The sequence below is a fragment of the Girardinichthys multiradiatus genome, chromosome 7, assembly GCF_021462225.1.
Source record: "Girardinichthys multiradiatus isolate DD_20200921_A chromosome 7, DD_fGirMul_XY1, whole genome shotgun sequence".
NCBI lineage: Eukaryota > Metazoa > Chordata > Actinopteri > Cyprinodontiformes > Goodeidae > Girardinichthys > Girardinichthys multiradiatus.
The window spans coordinates 12,614,102-12,637,940 of NC_061800.1; the positions used below are offsets into that span (position 1 = coordinate 12,614,102).

Genomic DNA, 23,839 nt, shown 5'->3' on the forward strand with positions numbered 1-23,839 from the left:
GATCTACTCAGACTGGTCCCATGTGGGAGTTGTGACATTCTGTGACCATTGGCAGCATGCTTGGAGTTCAGATTGCCTCACCTACATGTTGCTACAGAATGTTCTTGTATTTAAAGTTATTGTTTTTGTCAGTTTTCCCCTTTCAGTCAAATCACAGAATCCTTGCAAACTTCCTGTTTTGCTGTTTGTTCAAATAAACTGTAATAAGCACTATGTATGACCACAGTCTGCACATTCTAACTGCATCTCTTTCTCCACAGGTGCAGATTGGCATCATGGTTTGGCTCTGCATTGCCCACACCAGTGGCTGCATTTCCTGGAATAAGCTGCAACATGAGCCTTGAGGCTCACACCATGGAATGCTTGTAGTATCCAGGATCACCTCCGCCTGCCCCACCAGGAATTAGAAACACAAAGTTAGACAGAAACAACTGAGGGACACAGAGGTGGCCTTCTAAATCTGGGCCTCTGATCTGAGCTCCTGGGGGTTCTTTATCTATTTAGGTCAGCTGGGTGGAGAGGGTCCAGTTGAGTGAGTGCCGTTTGTGTGTGGTAGTCTCCCGTTTTAGAGTAGGTGCCTGCTCTGGGCCATGAGGCCCAAGACGTTTCCAGCTGCCCCGTACATGGGCAACACGCAGCAGAGGCTTCAGGAGATTAAGGAGGGCCTGAAGCAGCCAGCCAAGCTGGTGAGCCAGGCTCTGCATGGTGGCAGTTCCAGGTCGGAGGGGAGCAGGGCGACCGACTCCAAGAGCGGGAAGGACACGACCAACCGACAGCAGCAGCTCCAGCCGCCACAGAAGTTCAATAACTACCAGAATGCCCTGCGAGAAATCCGCAGGTCTCTCATGCCCTTCGCCAATGAATCGGGGGAGCACGGAGAGGTGAACAGGCAGATGCTACAGGAGCTTGTCAACGCTGGCTGCGACCAGGTAAGCCTGACAAAATCTGGATTTATACGCATGCATAAGAACTATTTATTTAACCAATAAGATTTGATTTACTTGTCAGGTCTGACTATTTTCAGCTTGATGGACCTGGGAAACAATCCAATCTTTTTTCAGTCAGGGAATGCACAATGTGCAAGTGATGCTAGGTTGCACTGACAACACTATTTAGATTGGTTGCTTTTACTGAGAAAAGACTCAAAGGTAGCCATTTTCCCTTGTGGCATGATAAGGCCTCTGAACCTAATATGAACAATTAATGATCGCTGATGCTAGAAAGGCTGCAAAACCTTTTAAACATGTTCTATGTTATCCCGCTTAAAGAGAAAAAGAAGTCTGCTATAATCGTATAATCGTTTTTGTTTTTCATATTCCTTTATAATATTTTTTTCTCAAATCTATAACTATTCCTGTTTTCTATTTTTCTGAATTCCACTTTTTCCATTCTAACTATATTTCTTGACCCAAAAGCCATGGAGTAATGGAAAAAAACAAATTCAACCAATCAATAGCCAATTCAACATTTACGGTTCTTCAGCTTTCACATATATAATCAAATGCTTTTACAAAGGTATTTCAAAATCTATATTTTTAAAGTATGAAAAACATTCACGTGCAAAACGAATGACACATATTTCACATTTTTAAAAATGTTTTCGAGTTAAACTTGACACCAAAATATGTTTTAAAGAAACATAAAAGGTGCAAACAGTAAAACCTGGTGCACACCTGCATAATGAGCAGAACCTTTGTTCATTTGTCTTTCTTTCTTTGCCTGTTTGGCTGCAAGTGGTTGTCATACAAATGCTTAGGTGTCCAGTCAATCGTTCTCCTGGTACAGCGAGCCTTGGCACGCTAGCTGACCGTTTTTTGTTTTTTAACCGGTCTGTGTAGAGAAAGAAGCTGAGCTGACCCCCACCTAACAAGGTCACAACAGGTACAGGGGGGAATAGCAGCCAACAATTGTCAGAAACTACTATAATATAATTGGCAGGTTTGCAAAAGTTGATGTTTGGATATTAACCAGAACATTCTGATTGGTGCATCTGTAGCTGGAATGTTTTTTAGGTAGTTAACTGGAGAGGTTTCTCCAGTCACTGTCTTACATGTCCTCCTCCACCCCTTTTGTCACAGTTCCAGTGAACCTTTTAATTACAGCTCTGAATGTAAATATGGGCAGGTTTAGGCGAGCTGCTCTTTTCTCTGCATTATTTGAACAGTGAATTCTCTCATCTTTCCCATTTTGAAGAGTGGCTGAAAAAAGAGGCACCTCTGTTGCATTATATTTATATTCCAGGGAAATGAGAAGTTCTAGAGTGGTTTCTGCTACCAGGTTTGGAGTGAATAGATGAGATGTACAGGCAACGTTAAAGGGGTGGTTTGAATTTTTCTTTGCTAATTATGTTAAGTGCAGTAAGTATCTGTCTGTAGGATGTTAGCTATTTAATTATATAGTTGGGGTTAAAACAAAATCCCACAGATGAGGACGTCATACTCAGAAGTCAACAAGTTACCTGTAACCTCTGCTTCAGTGGAAATGTGAGTCTTGCAGGCTGGTTTAAATCAGTAAGTGAGATTCAAAATTTAAACTAATAGGCAAATAAACTAAGGAAGTTTCTTTTTAAAGAAAAACTGCCAGCGTTAAACATAACTCAAATCAAAAGCTGTGTTTGATGATTTAGGTCTTATCCTTTAGAGTTTTCTGCAGCCACTCTTAACTTCTTCAGTTGGACATTCTCCAAAAAAAGCAACACTTGAGTGCTCTGTGCTCTTAGACGCAATACAATAGAAGTCCCCCCTACCAAGCGCAAAGTCGTTCGGTTACGTAACAAGTGTTGAAATGTTGAAACATCAGGTGGATTTCTCAACCGTGCTGTTTGGCATTCCCCCCTCCACCCTCCGCCCCATCCAGCTTGAAGAACGGAAGCGTGCCAGTAAACGGAAGGAGAAGTGGAAATCTGTTTTACACCAAACCTCACACCCGAGAGTCGGGGGAGAAGCAGTTTATCAGGGGTCACTTCACCTCCTTAAATGTGGAGAAGTTTAAGTGTGAGCCTGAGTAGTTCAGGGGAAGATTTATTCTTAACAGGCTACCCAAACACTGTTGAATGGGGAAGTTTGTGCCATTGCCAAACTAGTTTCTCTGATTTTCTGTATGCCTACATATGCAGTCTGAGCAGCAGTCAGAAAGCTCTCAAAGTATTATTTTTTCAGCATTTTCTCCTTGGGAGGTGCAGAAAATGAAGCAACTATAGCATGTTTAAGGGATGACTAAGCTAAAAGTTTGAATCAGTAAGTGTCCCAGCTAAAAGTTAGTCGTTAGTCCAGTTAAGATCTGGGGCATCTGTGGTTAAATGCCCTTGTCATCGTGCATGGTATGTGAGAAATGCCCCCACTCAAGCCTATCACAGCACTGCAAAGAAGGCAAAATGTTCACAGCTTATCACACACAGAGACATACTATTTGTCAAGTGTTTGCTGATTGCGGAACCTTTGCTCTCCGTCTTTATTTCCACATCTGGACTGACTGCGTGTATCATTAGAGGATCTGGTGTTCACTGTTTTACGTCTTTGTTTTTTATGTAAAAATGCTTTAGATTCAAATGTAGTGTTAATTTTTTTGCATATAGGAATATCAAGCGGCATTGCAGCAGCCCACAGTTGTATAAAATCACATGTTTCTTGTAATTGTGGCCTGGATGCAGTTTGTGATTCGTAACAGATCAGAGACTGTAGTAAAATGGTTAGGATCCCAGAGTGTTGGTAGGTTGGTAGTCTGGCTTCTTGCTCTGATTTTTCCCCTAGAGGATTGCAGAGATTCCTCAGTACTTGATGCATACCTTCTCTGAATCAAAACCTGCAGCAGGATTTTCTTATTAGTGATTGCTTATTAGTGCAAAGACTCTCGGGGGTTGTCTCTGGTCTCGCTCCGCCTGTGAAATAGTTTGCTCTGGATTTATGATGGTCTCCTCCCACACCTCCTCATCATCACCTCTTCTCAGGTGATCTGCCAGCTGATGTCAAGTAATATATCCACTGTTATAATAATCTTTAAAATGTATTTATTTTGCTTCATGGATGTAAGCAAAAGATAGAACGAACACCCGATGAGTTTCCCAGCAGTTCTGACGTGCTAATTGAGCAGAAAATTACTGTTAGTTTTACTGTTTCTGCTTTTACAAAGTAACACAAGTCTTGTAATTAATGTCATTAGCTGGAAAAGGGTTTCTGTGTTTCAGCCAGCTGACCTGCAGTGTGCATCAGGGTAGGGCTGAGTTACTCTATGCTTCATAGAGCCTGGGAAGACTCCTGTGTCTCATTAAAACACATTTCAACCAAACCAGTGGTGCGATTGAACATTTGAGCTGTTTAAAAAAATAATAATATAATAACATTGGAACACCTAACTATTGGAGACCCACAGGTGCCTGGTTGGTATGTATGATGACTATTTTGAGTCCTGCTGTTTATTTCTCTACCTTCTGCTGAGTTTGCCCATTAAAAAAATAAAATATCACATAATGACTTGTTCTCCTCACTCTTCTCTAAATGTTGGAGATTAGTTTTTATTTGCAATCTTAATATAATTTTAACTTGTTGCGGTTAAATTTCATCCCTGAACTCAGCCTTTTAACAGGACCCATGCACTCATCTGTTGAATCGCTTATTCTCATCTAAGATGGCTCCATAGTGTTATTCCAGCTGTTTTCTCTGAGCTCATGTGTTAAAATGATCACGGACATTATTGCTTATCCAGCATTTAAATCATCCGAACAAAGAGCGTCTAGGTCACATTTCCGGTGCTGCCGCACTCGCTAGTTAACCTCCATTGCCACCACCATTGTGAATGGAGCAGAGCAAGGCAGGCCCAGTCAGTCCAAACAGGAAGGGAACATTCAATGGCTGCAGGGTGGAACAGTTCCTTCTTCTCCAGTCCAGTCACCACCCAACGTGTCGCCTCTCCTCCTCTTCCTCCGTCTCTAGACCGTCTGTCAGACTCCACTGCTGGGTGTTTGGCTCTGTTTTTTCCTGTAGACCTGTCTCTCTTGGATTGTTTTGTTGTTTCTTGTAACATTTTTTTGTCTTGCTCAACAAAAGGAATATCAAACACTTTTATTTGATCAAAATGTTTCCAGCTGTGGCTCAGCGTTGGTGTCAGGGTACCACGGTATTTGCAGAAAATGGTAAAACAAATGTGTAGTATGATCTGCTTGATTTTATTTAAAGCAAACCAGTAACCAATATTTCTATTCCTATAACATTTGCTCATCTGTATTTTGATTTTGACTTGTGCAAAACATGGAATAAACACTTGCTGCATTTCACAGTAGTTTTCAAGTGCTTCTTGTGCAAAATTGTTAACATTGTTGCCTTTACGATGGGTGGCAGTCGTTAAATTCAGTTGTTTTGCTTTTTTTCTAACCAGAAATATTTCCAAACAGCTGACTTGGCATACCTTGATATCTGTCTGCTGTGTGATTGGATGCTTTATAACACATTATTACAAATGCAAGATGTTTAACAATCAAATCTGACTGCAAGCAGCCAATGGACCACTCACATGCACCTCCCACAGCATTGGTGTGTTTTTGTAACACTCATCTTTGTCACGTCTTTTAAAGCTGGCCCTTCATTTTTCATCCCAGCTCTTATCAGTTGTCCTCGTGTTTCCTGCCTTCTCCAGCTGCCGATCACATACCAATGTGGCATGTTACATAATCTTTTTTTTTTTTTAAGGAGGAAATGTTTTTTATGGGGAGTGAGGGTGGGGGTGGCATGCCAAGCATTGACATGACAAGAAAATACAGAAGTGAAGAGAAGGAAGGTGCTTTTGATGATTTTTGTGCATTTTCCTCCCTGACCTTCCAGTGATTTTTCTCCCTGTGCAGGATCAACTGCGGCCCGGCAGGAATTTAGTTCTTACTAAGCTTGTTAAGACATTCAACGTGTGATTCAACCGAGATCGTGGTGCTTTATGTAACAATGAGGCCAATAGGACATGACTTGGGTGGGTGGTGCACTGTGTGTATGGATGTTGATGAAGAGGATGAGGCATTCGTGGACCCACCCTGTAATAACATGTAATACCTTAAATATCTCTTCGCACATGTTTTGACTGCTGGCCAGAGTAGAACTGTGCTTTATAGACCATACCTCCTGGTGCCGTCCATATGGAGTCCTGATTGGCCTCCATGTGGCTTTGATTTCCGGGGTCCAGAGCTGGAATGTGTGTCTGAACTGGTTCGGCAATAAGGCTCAAATCAAAAATACTCTGGGAAATGTTTTCCAAAGGAAAACTCTGAATGTAACTCAGCCACCGTCTGTGATTGTTGCATTTGTCTGCCACTGCAGTTTGGGTATCTTTGTAGAAATTGCAGGCTGGTGATTATGCATTTGGGAGAACTTGGTGGTTTGTGGCTCCTGAACCATTATGACAAGGGTGCAAATGTGGCCTGGGTATTTTCACATGAGAGAGCCTATCCAGATTGGAAATGGCTTGAATTCCTGCACTGAGGAATTTGAGGGAGACACATCTGTCGTCATGACAACCGGGGTCAGCAGAACCGCCTCCACGCAGCACACAGGCAGAGCTCAGCCTGGGAGGTGGAGACGGAGAGAGGGCTGTGATGGTCAATGTACTAAACCTGGACCTGATTAAAGTCAGATTACAGATATAGAATGCCTCAAGATTCAAACACGTACATGGGATTGAAAAACAGAAGATGGCAAAAGCAGAGCTTTCCAGGAATCGGTCTGAATATGCATTCCCACTTTGTGTGCTGGGAATGGTGTTTCATTTATGCCCCCAATGGACACAAAGGATTACACAGGGTTTCTGGTAACTAACGTCACACTAAAACAACACAATTATATTAATTTGTTTGTTTATAAACTCCAATGATTTTAAACTAGGAAGCAGCTTTTGTTTAAGCAGCATTCCAGAAAATGTTATATAAAGTCAGAGCTTTGCAAATGTTGGAATTTCATTAGAGATTAGTCGGTCATATTTCAGGAAGAACAGGAGTTAAAAAAAAGACACAATGCTGCTGTGGGCCACATCTAAAAAAAACAACCGTTGATGAACAGGAATCATCTTGTGATTTTATTCTCTGTGGGTCCCACCTCTGAACAAAGTGGATGGCGGTCTGGCCAGTCCCACTCAGAGTTTCTTTCGACTATCCATAGAGCTTAGGGCTAATGTTTCAAACCCAGCATCTGTGATGTTCTTCATCTTCATAAGGCACCAGACAGTTAGCCCTTCCATCAAGGCATCTATATTGATCAATGATATTGTCACTATCGCACCTGTAACAAAAGCATTCTGAAACTTGTAATTGATCTTAGATCAACTCTAAAGACTGTCTAAACAGTCTGGCAAGATTAAAAGAACATTTTGTTTCCAAATCTACAGCAATTGGTAGTAGTTGGTAGAGATACAGTAAGAGCTTTGTGGACTGTTTCTGATTCCAGGCTCTTAAGAAGAAAATATCTACTGAAGTTTGTTCCGGGTCAGGTTGTTCCTTTGGTAATTCCTAAAACTTTCCCAAGCTCCCGCTGAAGTCTCTCTCTGTCTGTTGTAGAGGTCTGAATGAACAGCTGACTTGCCTCTGTGGAAAATAGGTCCCCTGCTTCTTGGTCAGCAAAGACAACATGATGCAAAGTTGAAAGAAACAGACACTGACCAGATCCATAATTAAACTATTAAGAAACCTCATTTTCAGTTACTTGTTCGTGTTACCTTTGTTATACAGGTAAACAACACTTTTATTGCACTTATTAACAACATTAAAATATACTCATTCAGTTAATTTGTATTTTTCTGAACTTTGTTATAAGGACCTTTACAGGTCCTTCTCAAAATATTAGCATATTGTGATAAAGTTCATTATTTTCCATAATGTCATAATGAAAATTTAACATTCATATATTTTAGATTCATTGCACACTAACTGAAATATTTCAGGTCTTTTATTGTCTTAATACAGATAATTTTGGCATACAGCTCATGAAAACCCAAAATTCCTATCTCACAAAATTAGCATATAATTAAAAGGGTCTCTAAACGAGCTATGAACCTAATCATCTGAATCAACGAGTTAACTCTAAACACCTGCAAAAGATTCCTGAGGCCTTTAAAACTCCCAGCCTGGTTCATCACTCAAAACCCCAATCATGGGTAAGACTGCCGACCTGACTGCTGTCCAGAAGGCCACTATTGACACCCTCAAGCAAGAGGGTAAGACACAGAAAGACATTTCTGAACGAATAGGCTGTTCCCAGAGTGCTGTATCAAGGCACCTCAGTGGGAAGTCTGTGGGAAGGAAAAAGTGTGGCAGAAAACGCTGCACAACAAGAAGAGGTGACCGGACCCTGAGGAAGATTGTGGAGAAGGGCCGATTCCAGACCTTGGGGGACCTGCGGAAGCAGTGGACTGAGTCTGGAGTAGAAACATCCAGAGCCACCGTGCACAGGCGTGTGCAGGAAATGGGCTACAGGTGCCGCATTCCCCAGGTCAAGCCACTTTTGAACCAGAAACAGTGGCAGAAGCGCCTGACCTGGGCTACAGAGAAGCAGCACTGGACTGTTGCTCAGTGGTCCAAAGTACTTTTTTCGGATGAAAGCAAATTCTGCATGTCATTCAGAAATCAAGGTGCCAGAGTCTGGAGGAAGACTGGGGAGAAGGAAATGCCAAAATGCCAGAAGTCCAGTGTCAAGTACCCACAGTCAGTGATGGTCTGGGGTGCCGTGTCAGCTGCTGGTGTTGGTCCACTGTGTTTTATCAAGGGCAGGGTCAATGCAGCTAGCTATCAGGAGATGTTGGAGCACTTCATGCTTCCATCTGCTGAAAAGCTTTATGGAGATGAAGATTTCATTTTTCAGCACGACCTGGCACCTGCTCACAGTGCCAAAACCACTGGTAAATGGTTTACTGACCATGGTATCACTGTGCTCAATTGGCCTGCCAACTCTCCTGACCTGAACCCCATAGAGAATCTGTGGGATATTGTGAAGAGAACGTTGAGAGACTCAAGACCCAACACTCTGGATGAGCTAAAGGCCGCTATCGAAGCATCCTGGGTCTCCATAAGACCTCAGCAGTGCCACAGGCTGATTGCCTCCATGCCACGCCGCATTGAAGCAGTCAATTCTGCAAAAGGATTCCCGACCAAGTATTGAGTGCATAACTGTACATGATTATTTGAAGGTTGATGTTTTTTGTATTAAAAACACTTTTCTTTTATTGGTCGGATTAAATATGCTAATTTTGTGAGATAGGAATTTTGGGTTTTCATGAGCTGTATGCCAAAATCATCCGTATTAAGACAATAAAAGACCTGAAATATTTCAGTTAGTGTGCAATGAATCTAAAATATATGAATGTAAAATTTTCATCATGACATTATGGAAAATAATCAACTTTATCACAATATGCTAATATTTTGAGAAGGACCTGTATATCCTAAAAAAGGTTCTGCAGGATTAAAGATGGTATTGAGTATTTTTTTTAGTACGGGGATCCAGTAAAAACTTTTAGCATCGTGGCTATCCCTAAAGGTGGTTAAATGAACATGGCTCCTCTAACTGAGAACGCTCATCAACACAGCAACTCAGTATTCCTCCCTCTTCCTGCTCCCATCTCAGGCTTTTAAAGAAGCTATTTAAACTTTTGATTTTCCTCATGCTCTAATTTCAATGACAGAATTTCTAAAAACTCCTAAAATTGTACTCTTGGTTGGTCTGTTTAACCTTTTGAAACAGATGGTCAGCAAGAGCAGGGTTAAGACACAGGAAGAAAGGACAAAATGTGACGGCTCAGGGCGTCTCTGGCAGCCAACGCTCTCCTCGGGCCGCGCAGGAATGCAGCGAACACACACATGCGTGTACACACAGGAACCAGAGTATAAACACTACTGAATGAGTATGGCAAGTGTTGGGCTTTAAGATATAAAGGTGTATGCCAGCGTGGGAGAGGACGTTATACTAGAGTCAGGCAGTATACTGACACAATCATGGGCCTGCACACACAGAAGGCACAGAAAGAGCATGGCCTTGGCATTTCCTGGCTTTCTGAGCTGACTATGCCTACAACCGCTACATGAGTCTGCTTTTAAACAATCTTTATTTGATTTAGTTTCCTACTGATTGCAGACTGGCAGTCTGCCTGAGGAGAAATGGCATGTTGGGTCAGAAAATGATTCCTCGGCTAAGATTTGTCTCCCGGCATTATATATACAGGACAAGAAAAGGACATTTTCTGTTCCTAGATATCCTTCCCTTTCTGCTCTTTTACAATAGAAAAAATATATTTAGGCATATTTCTAAGGTATCTAATAATTATGTATTTATTCTGTGTGAATGCTGGGGTGTTTCATGTCATTTTAGAGGAGCAGCTGCTGTTCCTGACTGTGGCCAGCAGGGGCACCTGAGCATTTTTAGTCACAGATCCAAGCAAGAGAGCTTTATTGAAATGTGGCCGCAGTGAGATCATATGCCATTTGAGGGGTTTTCCTCACTTGGGTGTGGTCACACATTTCTTGCTGTCTGGCACTTTGCTTCTCTGTGTGTTTACTGTTGTTAAAGAGACATGAAAGCCTCACTGTGCCGTTACTCCCCATCCCCAACATTTAAAGAGATTGTTTCATCTGGAAAATCCAGATTGCAGACTGGCAGTCTGCCTGAGGAGAAATGGCATGTTGGGTCAGAAAATGATTCCTCATTGTAAATAGCATGCACAGGACAGCATTTTACACATGAAAACGTTTAAAGCAGAAACCCTTAACTCATTTGCTAAGGAGCATCTTTTGTTGTCATGCATATAATGTTTATTTTGATTTGCAGTTAAGTAAAAAAAAAAAAAACGACAACCACTGCTGTTTCTGGTCAATATTGAAATCATCAAAAATCTGGTGTACTACAATTCTGAAATGCAAAGCAGTAAACTAAAAATAAATTTTAAAATATGAAAAGAGGATAGGGTAGACTCACATCTACAAGTGTTGCTGATATTGAAATGGTGCTGAGCCACATTTGTCCATATACTAAAAAATGTCAGTAAAACAGCCTTTAAGCGCTCTGGTAAAAAAAAAGTTGAACTATGTAAATGCATTGGATTTAAATGTCCAGAAAAATCTGATTCTGGAAACATTGAATTTTAGCATTGAAACTTTGTAGGAACCGAGCATTACGGATTATATGTTAAATGGAACGGTTTGGAATATATCTCCGTCATAATTAGTTTTTTATGTGTGTTTTACAGGAAATGGCAGTACGGGCGCTGAAGCAAACTGGAAGCAGGAATATTGAAGCCGCATTAGAGTACATCAGTAAAATGGGTTACCTTGACCCTCGCAATGAGCTCATTGTTCGTGTCATTAAACAGACTTCACCCGGTATGAATACCACAATACTATGACCAGTTGATGTTTCTTTTCACTACGTCTGATGACTTGGTGTATTTGCTGATAGGGTCACTATTAATACTGTTAATCAGGATTGATTGTTTAATATAACGAGTGACGTTTCTTTGCTGTTAAAGGAAAAGCTGGCATGCCAAACACCATGGACCACCGCCCTTCGTTGGAGGCTTCAGGTGAAGCAGGTGCCATGCCTCCATATCATCAGATGGGGGCTCCAATGTACGATGGGGCTGCAGGATATGGCTCTGAGAGTGACATGACTAGAGCCTACATGGGCGCTCCACCTGTTATGAACTACATGATGGCTCCCTCTGGTGCAGCACAGGGCCCTGCAATGGGAAATCCAATGGGACGTCCTCCCAGTATGGGCAGCTATCCACCGGTGATGTCTACCCAAAGCAACCCTGGGAGCGCCATGTACCCACCGGGTGCTCCGCAGAAGGGTTATCCCGGCAGCATGGAGCCTCATGGGCCCATGATGAGCTACAATGTCCCTGGGCAGCCATTGCAGCTTCAGCCGCAACCCCCAGGGGGATCTGTCCCAGGCCCACATTACGACTATGGACATGCCAGGCAGCACATGCTGGAACCAGCAGGCTATGGGGTCAAGAGGACCCCCTCTTTCCAGAACAAGATGCAACCACCCCCTATGGGACCCCCTGACAACTATATCAACATGCAGGGAAAAGGGGCAATGGCTCAGAATGGGTCAGGGGGAGGAGGATACCCAGCGAACCTGTACCTTTCCTCTCACTCTCACCCCCGCCAGGCTAGCCCCACATCCCACCAGGTCCACATGATGTCCCGTTCCCCAGGCGGTGTGCCATCCATGGGTCCTGAGTTCTCAGACTTGCCTCAAGGTTTGATGACACCCTCCAGGGCCAGTCTCAACCTGGACCTGTATGAACACCACTGGGCTGGCCCTCCAGGTACTGAAGGAACCCCAGCAGCCAGGCAGCCACAGCCCCAGGGCCCATTTAGGGGGGAAGTACGTGTGCCCAGCAGAACAAATTCCTTCAACAGTCGTTCTGCTGCTCCAAACAGTGTGAGACCGGCAATGGCTGCACCTCCTACTGCTGGGAAGCAGGAGTCGTCATTGGGCCCTCCTAACACCATTACAGCTGTAACATCCCCACCCATCCAACAACCAGTCAAGAGTATCCGTGTGATGAGGCCAGAGCCCAAAACCGCAGTGGGTCCGTGTCATCCTGGTTGGATGACGGCTCAGGCGCAAGATGCAGCAGAACCCCTACCCTATATGCCGGAGGAGACTTACCCATTAGAGCCTGCTCAGGAGCCACGGTGCCCTCCTCCACCTTACCCAAAGAATCTGCTCATGCCTGGAACACCGGGGGATCAAGGGGTTCTGGAAGGAGCCGGAGCTGGCGGTCCAGATCTCAACAACCCTGCTGCCAGAGGCACCCGCAGTGGCAGTGGAGGGAGCGGAAAGGTCAAGGACAGCCAGCAAGTTAAAGAGAAGGCGAAGATGGGCAAGGGAGAAAAAACAGTGAAAGACAAGAAGCAGATTCAGACCTCACCTGTGCCTGTCAGGAAGAATGGACGAGATGAGGAAAAAAGAGAGTCCCGCATCAAAACCTACTCACCTTTTGCCTTCAAGTTTTATATGGAGCAGCACATTGAGAACGTGATGAAGACCTACCAGCAGAAGCTCAACCGAAGGCTGCAGCTGGAACAGGAGATGTCCAAGGTGAGTTAACTCATTCTCACAACGCTGGTGAAGCAATAAATATTAAAGAATTTATTAAATCTCTAAAAGAGCGGGTCCTGCATGGGTTTTGCTATTAAATGATAATATGCACCTTGGATAGTCTTGGATAGCTGCAGAGATCCACAGCTTAGGTGGGAGAACCTGTAAACACAACAACTGGGAGTTATTCACTCCATACATCTTCCTTTTATGGAAAATTGGCAAGATGGAAACTATTGTTGAAAGACAGCCATAAGACACGTTATAAGTCTTCCTGAGAACATATTCCCCACATGGTGGTGGCAGCATCATGCTGTGGTGATTGTATTCTTCTCCACAGGGACAGAGAAGCTTGTCAGAACTGATGGGTAGATGGATGGAGCTAAATAGAAGACAATCCAGGAAGATAACCTGTTAGAGGTTCACCTTCCACCAGGATGATGACTAAACATAAAATCCAAATAAGATGCAATGAAATCAAGGGTTGAAACGTATTAAAATATGGATACTGTTGCCAAAATGTCTTACCTTAAATTGTTCTTTTGTCCCCAGGCTGGCCTGTCAGAAGCAGAGCAGGAGCAGATGAGGAAGATGCTGAACCAGAAGGAGTCCAACTACAACAGGCTACGTCGTGCCAAAATGGACAAGTCCATGTTTGTAAAAATCAAGACTCTTGGCATCGGTGCCTTTGGTGAAGTGTGCCTTACGCGTAAAGTTGACACTGGTGCACTTTATGCCATGAAAACATTGCGCAAGAAAGATGTCCTCAACCGCAACCAGGTGATCCAAAGCATGTGGCCGTGCAAATAATTTGGTTTATTCCCTGTTACACCAGTTTTTTTTTTTTTCAGATCCTACAAATGAGTGGTTTTGCTAACCAGTTTAAACAGCTGTCTGGTTTTCAGGTGGCCCATGTGAAAGCAGAGCGTGACATCCTGGCTGAGGCAGACAACGAGTGGGTGGTGCGTCTCTACTACTCCTTTCAGGACCGTGACAGCCTCTATTTCGTCATGGACTATATCCCCGGAGGAGACATGATGAGCCTGCTCATCAGGATGGGCGTCTTCCCTGAACATCTGGCGCGCTTCTATGTGGCCGAGTTGACGCTCGCCATCGAGAGCGTCCACAAGATGGGTTTCATCCATCGTGACATCAAGCCAGACAACATCCTTATCGACTTGGACGGGCACATCAAGCTGACTGACTTTGGGCTGTGCACAGGCTTCCGCTGGACCCACAACTCCAAGTACTACCAGAAAGGTAGGGGACTTTCTGTGTTTTTTTTGTAAGTTGTGTTCAAATTACACCTCACTGTCTTTTATTTGCGGAGTTAAATGTTATGTGCTATAACCCCAAGCTCATGGTTAGAATAAAGTCTTTATTGGGCCACTGTGACCTTTAGGTACCAAATAATAAACCCAAGTACACCAAGGAAGTTTGCTTCTTGTGCAGTAGTCTGTAAATATCAGAAATTCTGACCCTTCTGTCTTTTGCCTTCTTCTTTCTCCAGGAAGTCACATCAGACAGGACAGCATGGAGCCCAGTGACTTCTGGGACGACGTTTCAAACTGTCGCTGTGGCGACCGGCTGATGACATTGGAGCAGCGCGCCAACCGGCAGCACCAGCGCTGCCTGGCTCATTCGTTGGTTGGAACGCCAAATTACATCGCGCCCGAGGTCCTGCTGCGTAAAGGTGGGCGAGTATGAGAAGTTTATTATTGGACTGCCTGCTGATGACAGAAGGTAGAGAGTCCTTTTTTCACCGTCCTGGTTTGTTTGTGTTTGTGTTTTTTTATTTGCAGGCTACACTCAGTTGTGTGACTGGTGGAGTGTGGGAGTGATTCTTTTTGAGATGTTGGTGGGACAGCCGCCCTTCCTCGCTCCGACACCAACTGAGACTCAGATTAAGGTCGGCAAAGAAGAAAAAAGCATTTTTTATATTTTTAACTATTTATATATTCAACGGAGACTGAAATGAAAAACTGTTTATATCTGGGCCAAAGTTTACCATCCATACATTCATTTTGTGGCTTTAAATTTGATGAGGAGAAATGTTGCAAAGAAACACTTATTGCCATGATCTGAAAACAAAGAGGGAATTTGTTTTAATTATCGTAACAACGTATCTGAAAGGAAGTGGAGCTAAAAAATCGTCTGCACACACTTAATTAAATTTGAGTTTATATGGATGCATTTCTTTTATGGTGGAATGATAACACAACAAACCACTTCAGTGAACTAAAAGAACAGGAATTCGGAGCACAAGGTTTAATATGTTACTGATGTTCTCCAGGCTAAATATCCCTTATCAAGTTGCTCGCTGACAACAATCTTCTGTCATGATGTTGGCTGGCTGTTTGACCGTTGTTCTTTTCAGAAATGCTTTTTTTGGGTGGATCTGGCCTTTATGTCCTTAAATGTTTGTTGGTTTTGGAAAAGCAATTCCATAAACTGATTTATCCGATCCAAAACCAGTTTCCACGTGTGTTTAGAACCATTGTCCTTTTAGAAGACTTAATCCTGTCCAAGTTTCAGTGAACTGATCCAAACCATAACCTCAGATAACTAGTTGGAAGGTCCAATAATACCTGGGAACCACCCAGACTTAAGCCTATCATAAAATGGAAGATGCTGGAACTCTAGTGTCCATGTCCATAGTGCAACAAGCATCAATGCCACAAACTAAGAATGCACCAAACTAGAGCCCCTGCGCAAAAATTTAACACCTTCAAATTGATTGGAAATTACTGATGTCCACCAGACAAGCCTAATGCCCTCTGGACAAGGGTTTTATGGTGAATCGAGACAAGCACCGAGCCATTTGAGCAAAATGGCAAAAGTATGTTTGGAGGAGTCAAAGTGAGGTTTTTAAAACACGAAAGCACGGACCAGCTGTCAAACATGGTGGTCTTAGCATTATACTGTGTGGCTATTTTACTGCCTGAGGGACTGGTGTATTACACAAAGTAGATTGAATAATAAAAAAGGGTCCTGCCTTCAACTCCGTCACTAGCTGGTTGAAACGTGGACAATATTGGATTTCAGCAGGTCAATGATTCCAAATAGAAAACAAATTGGTGTTATAAAGCAGGCTAATGTGATTTCTGAAATCACCCTGACCTAAACCCTGTTGAAAACTTGTGAACTATAGTTGTATGCCAGGAAGATCAACCAAGAATGGTGGTCAAATATCAAGCTGGAATTAGGCCAGCAGCTTTTTGATGGCAACAAAAACCATTAAAAAGCTTTTGATTGCCCTTAAAAACATTGGCTATGACATTCAACAATATTAGGGGGGTCTGTATGTATAATTTTGACCATGTGTGGATGAGCGTGTTAAAATTATTTTCAAATTAAATTCACTGAGGCTGTTTGTTGTGGTACCATTCCACACATACTACATGACAGTGAGAGTAAAGTGTTAACATTTATACAACTGTTCTGATTTTTTCTTTTTTGTGCTTTGCCTTCACAGGTCATCAACTGGGAAAGCACGCTACAGGTGCCACGGCAGGTCAAACTGAGTCCAGAGTCTGTAGATATCATCGGTCGTCTCTGCTGCTCTGCAGAGGAGCGCCTGGGCGCCAACGGCGCCGGAGAGATCAAGGCTCACCCCTTTTTCTCCGAGGTGGACTTCTCCAGCAACCTGCGGCAGCAGCTTGCACCCCATCGGCCAAAGATCGCTCACCCCATGGACACGTCCAACTTTGACCCAGTGGAGGAGGAAGGCGGCCCGGGAGCATGGAGCGACAGTGGAGACAGCACCCGAGCCTTGGACATGCTCTGCTCCCCGCACGGGAAACACCCAGAGCACGCCTTCTACGAGTTCACCTTCCGCAGGTTCTTTGACGACAACGGCTGCCCCTTCCGCTACCCAAAACCCCTCGAGGCTGACATGTGTCTAAGTATCACTGGAGCTGCCAGCATGGGCCCAGAGGAGGAGGATACAGATGAGGAGGAAGAAGTGGAAGATGAAGAAGAGGAGGGAGAGGCAGGGGAGGGATGTGAGCCGGTGTATGTCTAGAGCTGCACAGTGGCTGGTTTGCTCCCACCTGGCACCACTCCTTAAGGTGTATGTTAGTGTGGAGAGGCTGAACATGTCTGTGTAAAGCAGTTGCAGGAGTAGGATGGAAGGCACATCGCCACCTTGTGGGCTGACTGCAAATCTCCTCCGATCTGGGACCAACAAACTAACTCTGTGTGAGTGGAGAAAGAATGAAGAGGCGACAGACTCAGAAACTGCTCAAGCAGTCAGGAGTTGATTATCATTCTTGGGGGACTGGTTTTCAATGTGAGGACTGCTTCTGGTTCTTCCAGCAGTTCCTTGTCCCATTCCTTCCACCTTCGGTCTTACGGATGATTAACAAACCCACTTCTTGTTCTACCTGAGCTGCTTTACACTCACGTTTGGGACACAGCAATGTGAAGTGTGGAACCAGTTTACGTACTAATTGTGCCTCTATCACAGCTTCTGCAAAATAAGCTAAAAAGACATTCATTCACACGCACACCCATGCTTACTCAGTATAACTTATGTTTGTAAAAAGCATACTTTGTTTTGGATGTACAGTGCCCTGCCTTGTATTCATCCACCTTAAATTTTGTCACATTTTATCATGTTGACAACCACAAACCTCAGTGTATAATTTGGATTTAATATGATAGCCCCACACAAAGTAGCACATGATTGTGAAGTGAAAGGAAAGAATACGTAGCTTTTTTTAGTCTTTTTTTTTTTTTTTTTACTACATCTAAAAAGTGTGGCACATATTTGTATTCAGGCCCATGGAGTCCACATAGATCCACCTGTTGCTACAGTTACAGCTTCAAGTCATTTGGGGTAATTCCACCAGCTTTGCTCACCTAGAGACTGACTTTTTGCCCATCCTTCTCTGCAGAATAGCTAGATCTCAGTGAGATTGCATGGAGAGCATCTGAGAACATTAATTTTCCAGCATTATTACAGATTCTCATTTGGACTTAGCTCTGGACTTTGACTGGGCCCTTCTAACACATGTGCTTTGATCTACCAGCAGTTCTCAGTTCCAATCCTAAGGACCCACTGTTCTGCATGTTTTAGGAGTTTCCCTGCGGCCACACACCTGACTTAAATAAATGGCTGATTAACAGGCTTCTGCAGCACTTCATTGTATTCTGAGGTCATGCAATCATTTGAATCAGGTGTGCTGGAGCAGAGACCCAGCTAAACCATGAAGGACAATGGGCCCTGAGGACCAGGACTCAGAACCACTCATCTAAACCATTCCATTGTAACTCTGCTTAAATGTGATGAGCCTTCACCTTGAGCTTAGGTGTTCTTTCGGGGTAGTCATGTATTTATCTGTACCCATCTTCCAAAGTTTGACCAGTTTCCCTGTCTCTGCAGTGGAAACGGTCCCCACAGCATCATGCTGTGTCGTTCAGGTGATGTGCTCAACTAGTTTTTCATGTAGACAAGAAATTTTATTTTGTTTTCATCTGACCAGCGTACGATTTTCCACATGTTTGCTGGGTCCCCTAAATGGCTTGTGGGAAACTGCAAACTGGACTCACTGGTCGCCAGTCTTCACCAAAGTCTAAAATTTTGGAGTCCATAACTAAAAAGCATTTGGTTGCACTGGGTTTTATTTAAGGCGGCCAGAGAGAAAGAGATAAATTCAATAGCACACCACACTTTTTAGATTTATTTTTTTAAAATAACAAAACAAAACCTTAAACTTCACGGCTATGCACTACTAACATAATATCCATGGAAGTCTGTAAGTTTGTAACATGATCAATTTGAAGAAGAGGTATGAATACTTTTGCAAAGCACTGTAGGTGTCTGTATTTGTGTTTGACACATGGTCTCTTACTAGAATCAGTGCAGAGAAATTTCTCTGACACAGAAGTCATTGTGAAAATGTATTCAATGAAAAAAAGTATTTTTTAGAGTATTTTGCACCATCTACCTGATGTAGATAAACCTGCCTTATTTTGTGCCAAATTTAATTCAGGGAGTCTCCTGCTTCAGACTTAGCTGGTACACATATTCCTGTCCTTTATTCTGACTTTGTCAAGGTTAACCTCAGGTTGGTCTTGGCTTTGGATTAGGTTTAATTTAATTAGGCTTATGAGCTACAACAATAATTAATTTCCCTTCGCGATTTATGAATATTTAGTTTTTTTGAATTGAATTTAACAGAAAAAAAAAGGCTGATTTTTATCTGGACTAAAACACTGGTATTTGTTTCAAGCCAAATTATATCCAGACTATTTGGGACAAGTTTGACTTTTTGTCTTAAAAGGAAAAAACTAGAAAGTGCTATGAAACAACCAGGTTCAATGAACAGAGGCCTGTTAGGATCTAAACATGCTATGGATCATGAGGGTTGAGATGCAAACTAAAACTCTAATATACAAACGCAGATCAGAGTTTTGTGGCCAGTTTCTGATCTTGTGTTTTTGTAAAGCTTTGACCTGCCAATCTGGATTTTAGGTGATTCTGATTGCTTTTTGAAAACTTTAATACATGAAATGTTCAAAGTGTTTTTGCTAGCCTTCCTGCCATGAGTGCGTATTTATACTGGGAGCAGAGGCAGCATCACACAGTGTGTGTGAGAGATAGAGAGAGCTGTCACTGACAAACAGGTGTTTACTATTTTAAAACGATTAAATGGTTACGGAGGTGATATTTTTAAGCATTTTTAGCAGTTAACACAGGTAACCAAAAAGGCTGCAAATATTTCCAAATCCAGCATTTTCCAAGCTAGTTGGGTTGAAAGCTTAAAAGGATAAAACAGACAACATCGTTGTAAAATGTTCAACCTTTCTGGTATCTGCTGAAAGTATCACTCTCTCCTGCAGCCTGAATGGACCACAGACATGCCTCAGCATTTCATAGAAAATACTTTCCTTTTTAAGTAGCTATCTCTGAGTATCAGCATTCTCACTGAAGTTGGCGCTTAGCTATTACGTGTTCACTTTACATAAAATTTTCCATTTTTGACTTTTTACCTATCTGGTCACCGGGCAGGTCAGGTCAAGCTGAAAATCACCTGATTCTCAACAGCTGGTGTTTTCTCAGTACATTTCTAGCTTATATTAGTAGATTTAAAAACATTTTGCTTGGGTGAGATAATTATTACACCAACTTACTTTGCCATCAATGTCCTTCTTGTCATGAAAGAAGTAGAACATGTCATGAAACGGCCTACTATGAGCAGAAGCCTGCTTATACCTAATCATTATAAGGACGATGAGGCTTCAGTTAGAAATCAAAACGAAAACATAAAGACACATGCATACCATTAGCCCTGCAGTTGTGTTGCATCTTAACCAGCTTCCTCTATATGTTTGGAGGCAGTCATGAAAAAACAAAGCAACATGTCCTTACAACAACTAAACATGTGACAGTGTGACTATGTGCAATACAAAATGACATGTATATTGTTTCCTAAACACAAAATATCATATATATTTCTCTTTTTATCAGCTAGAACATGCTGCTTATCATTGTGGTTAATATTATTTACAGTATGTGTTATCTGTCCTGTTTTGTTGCAGTTTAAAAGAAAGTGTGTTTGTGCTCTGAAAGTAACACGCTGCGTGCCTTTCTAACCGAGTGTTGTAGTGAGCGTGGCCACTCCATGGCGAAGTAGGCGAATGTGGTGATGATGATGTCAGGAGTTTGCTGAACATTGGTGGTAGGCTTCCGGTCTCCTGCAGCCGGGCTGGTCCTGGCTGCAGGAGACTAGAGGGACTGGACAGGTTCAGATTGGGAGGAAGATGGAACAGACATTTTAGAAGATGAAGATGAGTATGGCAGGTTGGATTCAGAGTTATTTTTATCCTTAAATTGCTTAATATACAAATTTTCGAATGGATTGATGCGTTTTCTTTTATTTATCCAAAAAGGCCACATGTTAGTGTTTATTTGTGTATCTTTATCACGGAGCTCTGCTTCCTCACCATCTTGTATCGTTTTGCTGTTTGACAATCACCAAATCATTAACGCCTTTCTTTGTGTTGAGCTGAACTTTTCAAATCTGTTCAAACCAAACAGTTCATGCAATGTTCTGAATTTCTCTCACGGTTATACTCAGAAAGTCACAACGTTGAAGTGGTTTCCTGCTTCATGGAAAGTGTGGGCATAAGATGCCTCACAAAAAAGTGCTTTGGTTTGTTTTGCTTGACAATGTTTTGATTTTTATATTACTATTCTTTTTTTTTTTTCTTTTTTTTTGTGTAAATGTGCCTTTTTCTATCCTGAGCAACACAAACTTAAGACTGCCTTACTTTTACCCTGTTTTCTGAAGACCTCTTCATATCCGCTGTTCTTGCTGTGGGGAGTCTGACAGAGCATGCTCTGTTTCTCTGTGTTTACATGCAACAAACATTCCTCTTATTCTAATCCATAACTAATAAGTCAACCGGCAGAAATCCTAGAATATAAGGAGAAAGTAAGCAGAATTATACAGACTGAAGTCGTTAGCTTTTCTCTCCCATTTAATTCTGATTGAAACACCTAGATTGTATTTTTGTAAACGTTATTTTTCAGTGACTTCATTTTGTTTTAAGGAGAGATGCCCTGCAGTGTTGCAACCAGGCATGGGCAGGTTAACAGTACAGATATAGTGTGAGCAGGATCTTATTTTTTTTCTGGCTTTACTGAACATAAAGTAACATTGTGTTGTCCCTGCCACACATGGTGCTGCATACTGCCAGCCAGGTGGCTGAAAGAAGTCTACTACACCTTTTCTTAGCTTACAAGAAACACAAATTTGACTATAAATATATTCTGGTGGCAAATAGAGCTACAAAGTATATTAAATGGCAGTTGTCATGGCATTATCAGTGTTAAAAGGACTGCTTGGAGGGACGTTTTGGTACATTATGACATTTCATGTTCCATCCATTCCAACCTTGCTGACTAATAACATATTTGGCCAGTTGGGTGGACCTTTACTGTGCTCTGCGCCCACACCTGATCTGGATCTTAGCGATCCTACAGAGGTGGTGGAGAACATGATGATGGAAAAGACTTGAGAAAGATCTGGGTTGCAGTGTCATGATTTGCTTATATCATGGAGCCCTATCGTGAAGAATATGTGCAGTCATGGTGGGCAACTAAAGGAGTTCCACCCATCACTCTTATCAAGTTGACTACAGCTGGCAAGCTACAAACCACTTCTCTGTACAGCAGCTGACTGAGGCTCGGGTACCGGAGCCGATAGCCCAACTAATTTTCCAGCTTTAGATACTATGAATATCCCATTAAACTGGTATTTCCACTCAAGGTTATGCCATGGGAATCTCATACAAGACCCCTTGCTTGGTGGCAACTCAGACCTTGTTTAATTTGACTGAATATGGCTTGATTATACAGTTCATTTCACACCATAGATTTGTGGCTAAACAGTCGCTCTATTTTGATATGAAACAACCGGTTTATTGCTGTTGTCTTTATGAATGTGTTGAACGCTTGCTTAAACTGCACTGATGCTAATTTCCTGCATGTAAACACAAACAGCATTTTGCCATTTAGCTGTAGTATCATTACTAAGAATCAAAGGCTGGGGCTGCTCTGTCATTTTTTCCCCCACTCACTTTGCCTTTCAGTCAGTCAGGACATGTCCTCTGACAGCTTCATTTCCAGTCTACGGTAAGCCGGGCAGCCTTCTGTGTGGGCAGAAACAGCTTCAGAACGAGTGAATACCACAAAGTGTGCGGTGTTTCCTGGATGTGTGCTTCCTTTTTATGAAGTTACAAAGTTATGACTGACAATCTTTGATGGACTTTTTGTCCTGTTTTCCTTATGACTTTTGTATGCCTTCAGTTTGTATTTATACTCTAAGGAGCTTCTGTTTTTTCCCTCCTTGGTGTATGATACAATCTTGTTACTCTTAAGATTTATATTTATACAGATATACATATTTTTGGTATTTTCATATTCTTTTTTTCCAGGTTTTTGTGCTATTGTTAAAAACCATGAAAACACAGTATTATACATGTTGTAATTTTGACATTTTTTACATTTATCTATGAACTGAGAAATTGTAAAAATGCTTTCAATGTCCTGGTGTGTAAAATGTATGTATAAATTAAATTAACCAACTTGGACATGAGTGGGTTTCTATGTGAGAGAAACATGACACGGTTGCTCCATTTAACCCCAAAATTATTTTAGATGTATATGTGAAAAAAGCTTTGATGATTAAAAATATAACATTTGCCAGCTTTTACAAAAGAATATACTTATTAGATGAGTAGGAATGCATGGTCATAAATTTTATTTTTATATGTTGCTCTTTCAAGTAAATAAAAAATATTTGGAGCTTGGATTGCTGTGGGTGTAAATCAGTAAGAGATCTCTACAACGCTGTATACATGTAGGAAAACAACAAACTATACAGGCAAGCCCAAAATAACTCATACCCCTGGCAGATATAGGTTTAAATTAATCTCAGCCAGAGTCCAGACTTAAATCAGAGACTTTGTAGAGGCAGCTAAAGATTAGGGTGATGATAAGGAGACCTTCTAACCTCAAAGACTTGGAGCTCATCACCAAAGATAAATCCTCAAAATGTCAATGGAAGCATGCAAAATGCTAGTGAGATTTTTCTATTCCTTATTAAAAAGAGCCCAATAATATTCAACAGGCTGTTTTTATGAAAAGTAAATAAAACCTAACCTGTAAACAGTCCCCTCTGGGGATTACTACTAAACCCATTACCTGCTCATATGTGTAATGTTGTCTGATCAATATAAATCTCAATATTTCTGCAGTT

At 42.2% G+C, this 23,839-nt stretch overlaps 1 protein-coding gene across 1 annotated transcript in view; it reads left to right on the forward strand.

Moving 5' to 3' along the window:
• lats2 (large tumor suppressor kinase 2) overlaps positions 1-23,171 on the forward strand; it is a 32,028-nt gene extending 8,857 nt beyond the window's left edge. The window contains exons 2-9 of the mRNA XM_047370084.1: positions 261-929; positions 11,203-11,335; positions 11,482-13,070; positions 13,623-13,850; positions 13,976-14,330; positions 14,581-14,763; positions 14,873-14,979; positions 16,546-23,171. Coding sequence (XP_047226040.1) covers positions 591-929; positions 11,203-11,335; positions 11,482-13,070; positions 13,623-13,850; positions 13,976-14,330; positions 14,581-14,763; positions 14,873-14,979; positions 16,546-17,094 — 3,483 coding nt within the window. The 5' untranslated portion in view covers positions 261-590 and the 3' untranslated portion in view covers positions 17,095-23,171. The remainder of the gene's footprint in view (positions 1-260; positions 930-11,202; positions 11,336-11,481; positions 13,071-13,622; positions 13,851-13,975; positions 14,331-14,580; positions 14,764-14,872; positions 14,980-16,545) is intronic.
• The last annotated feature ends 668 nt before the right edge of the window (positions 23,172-23,839 follow it).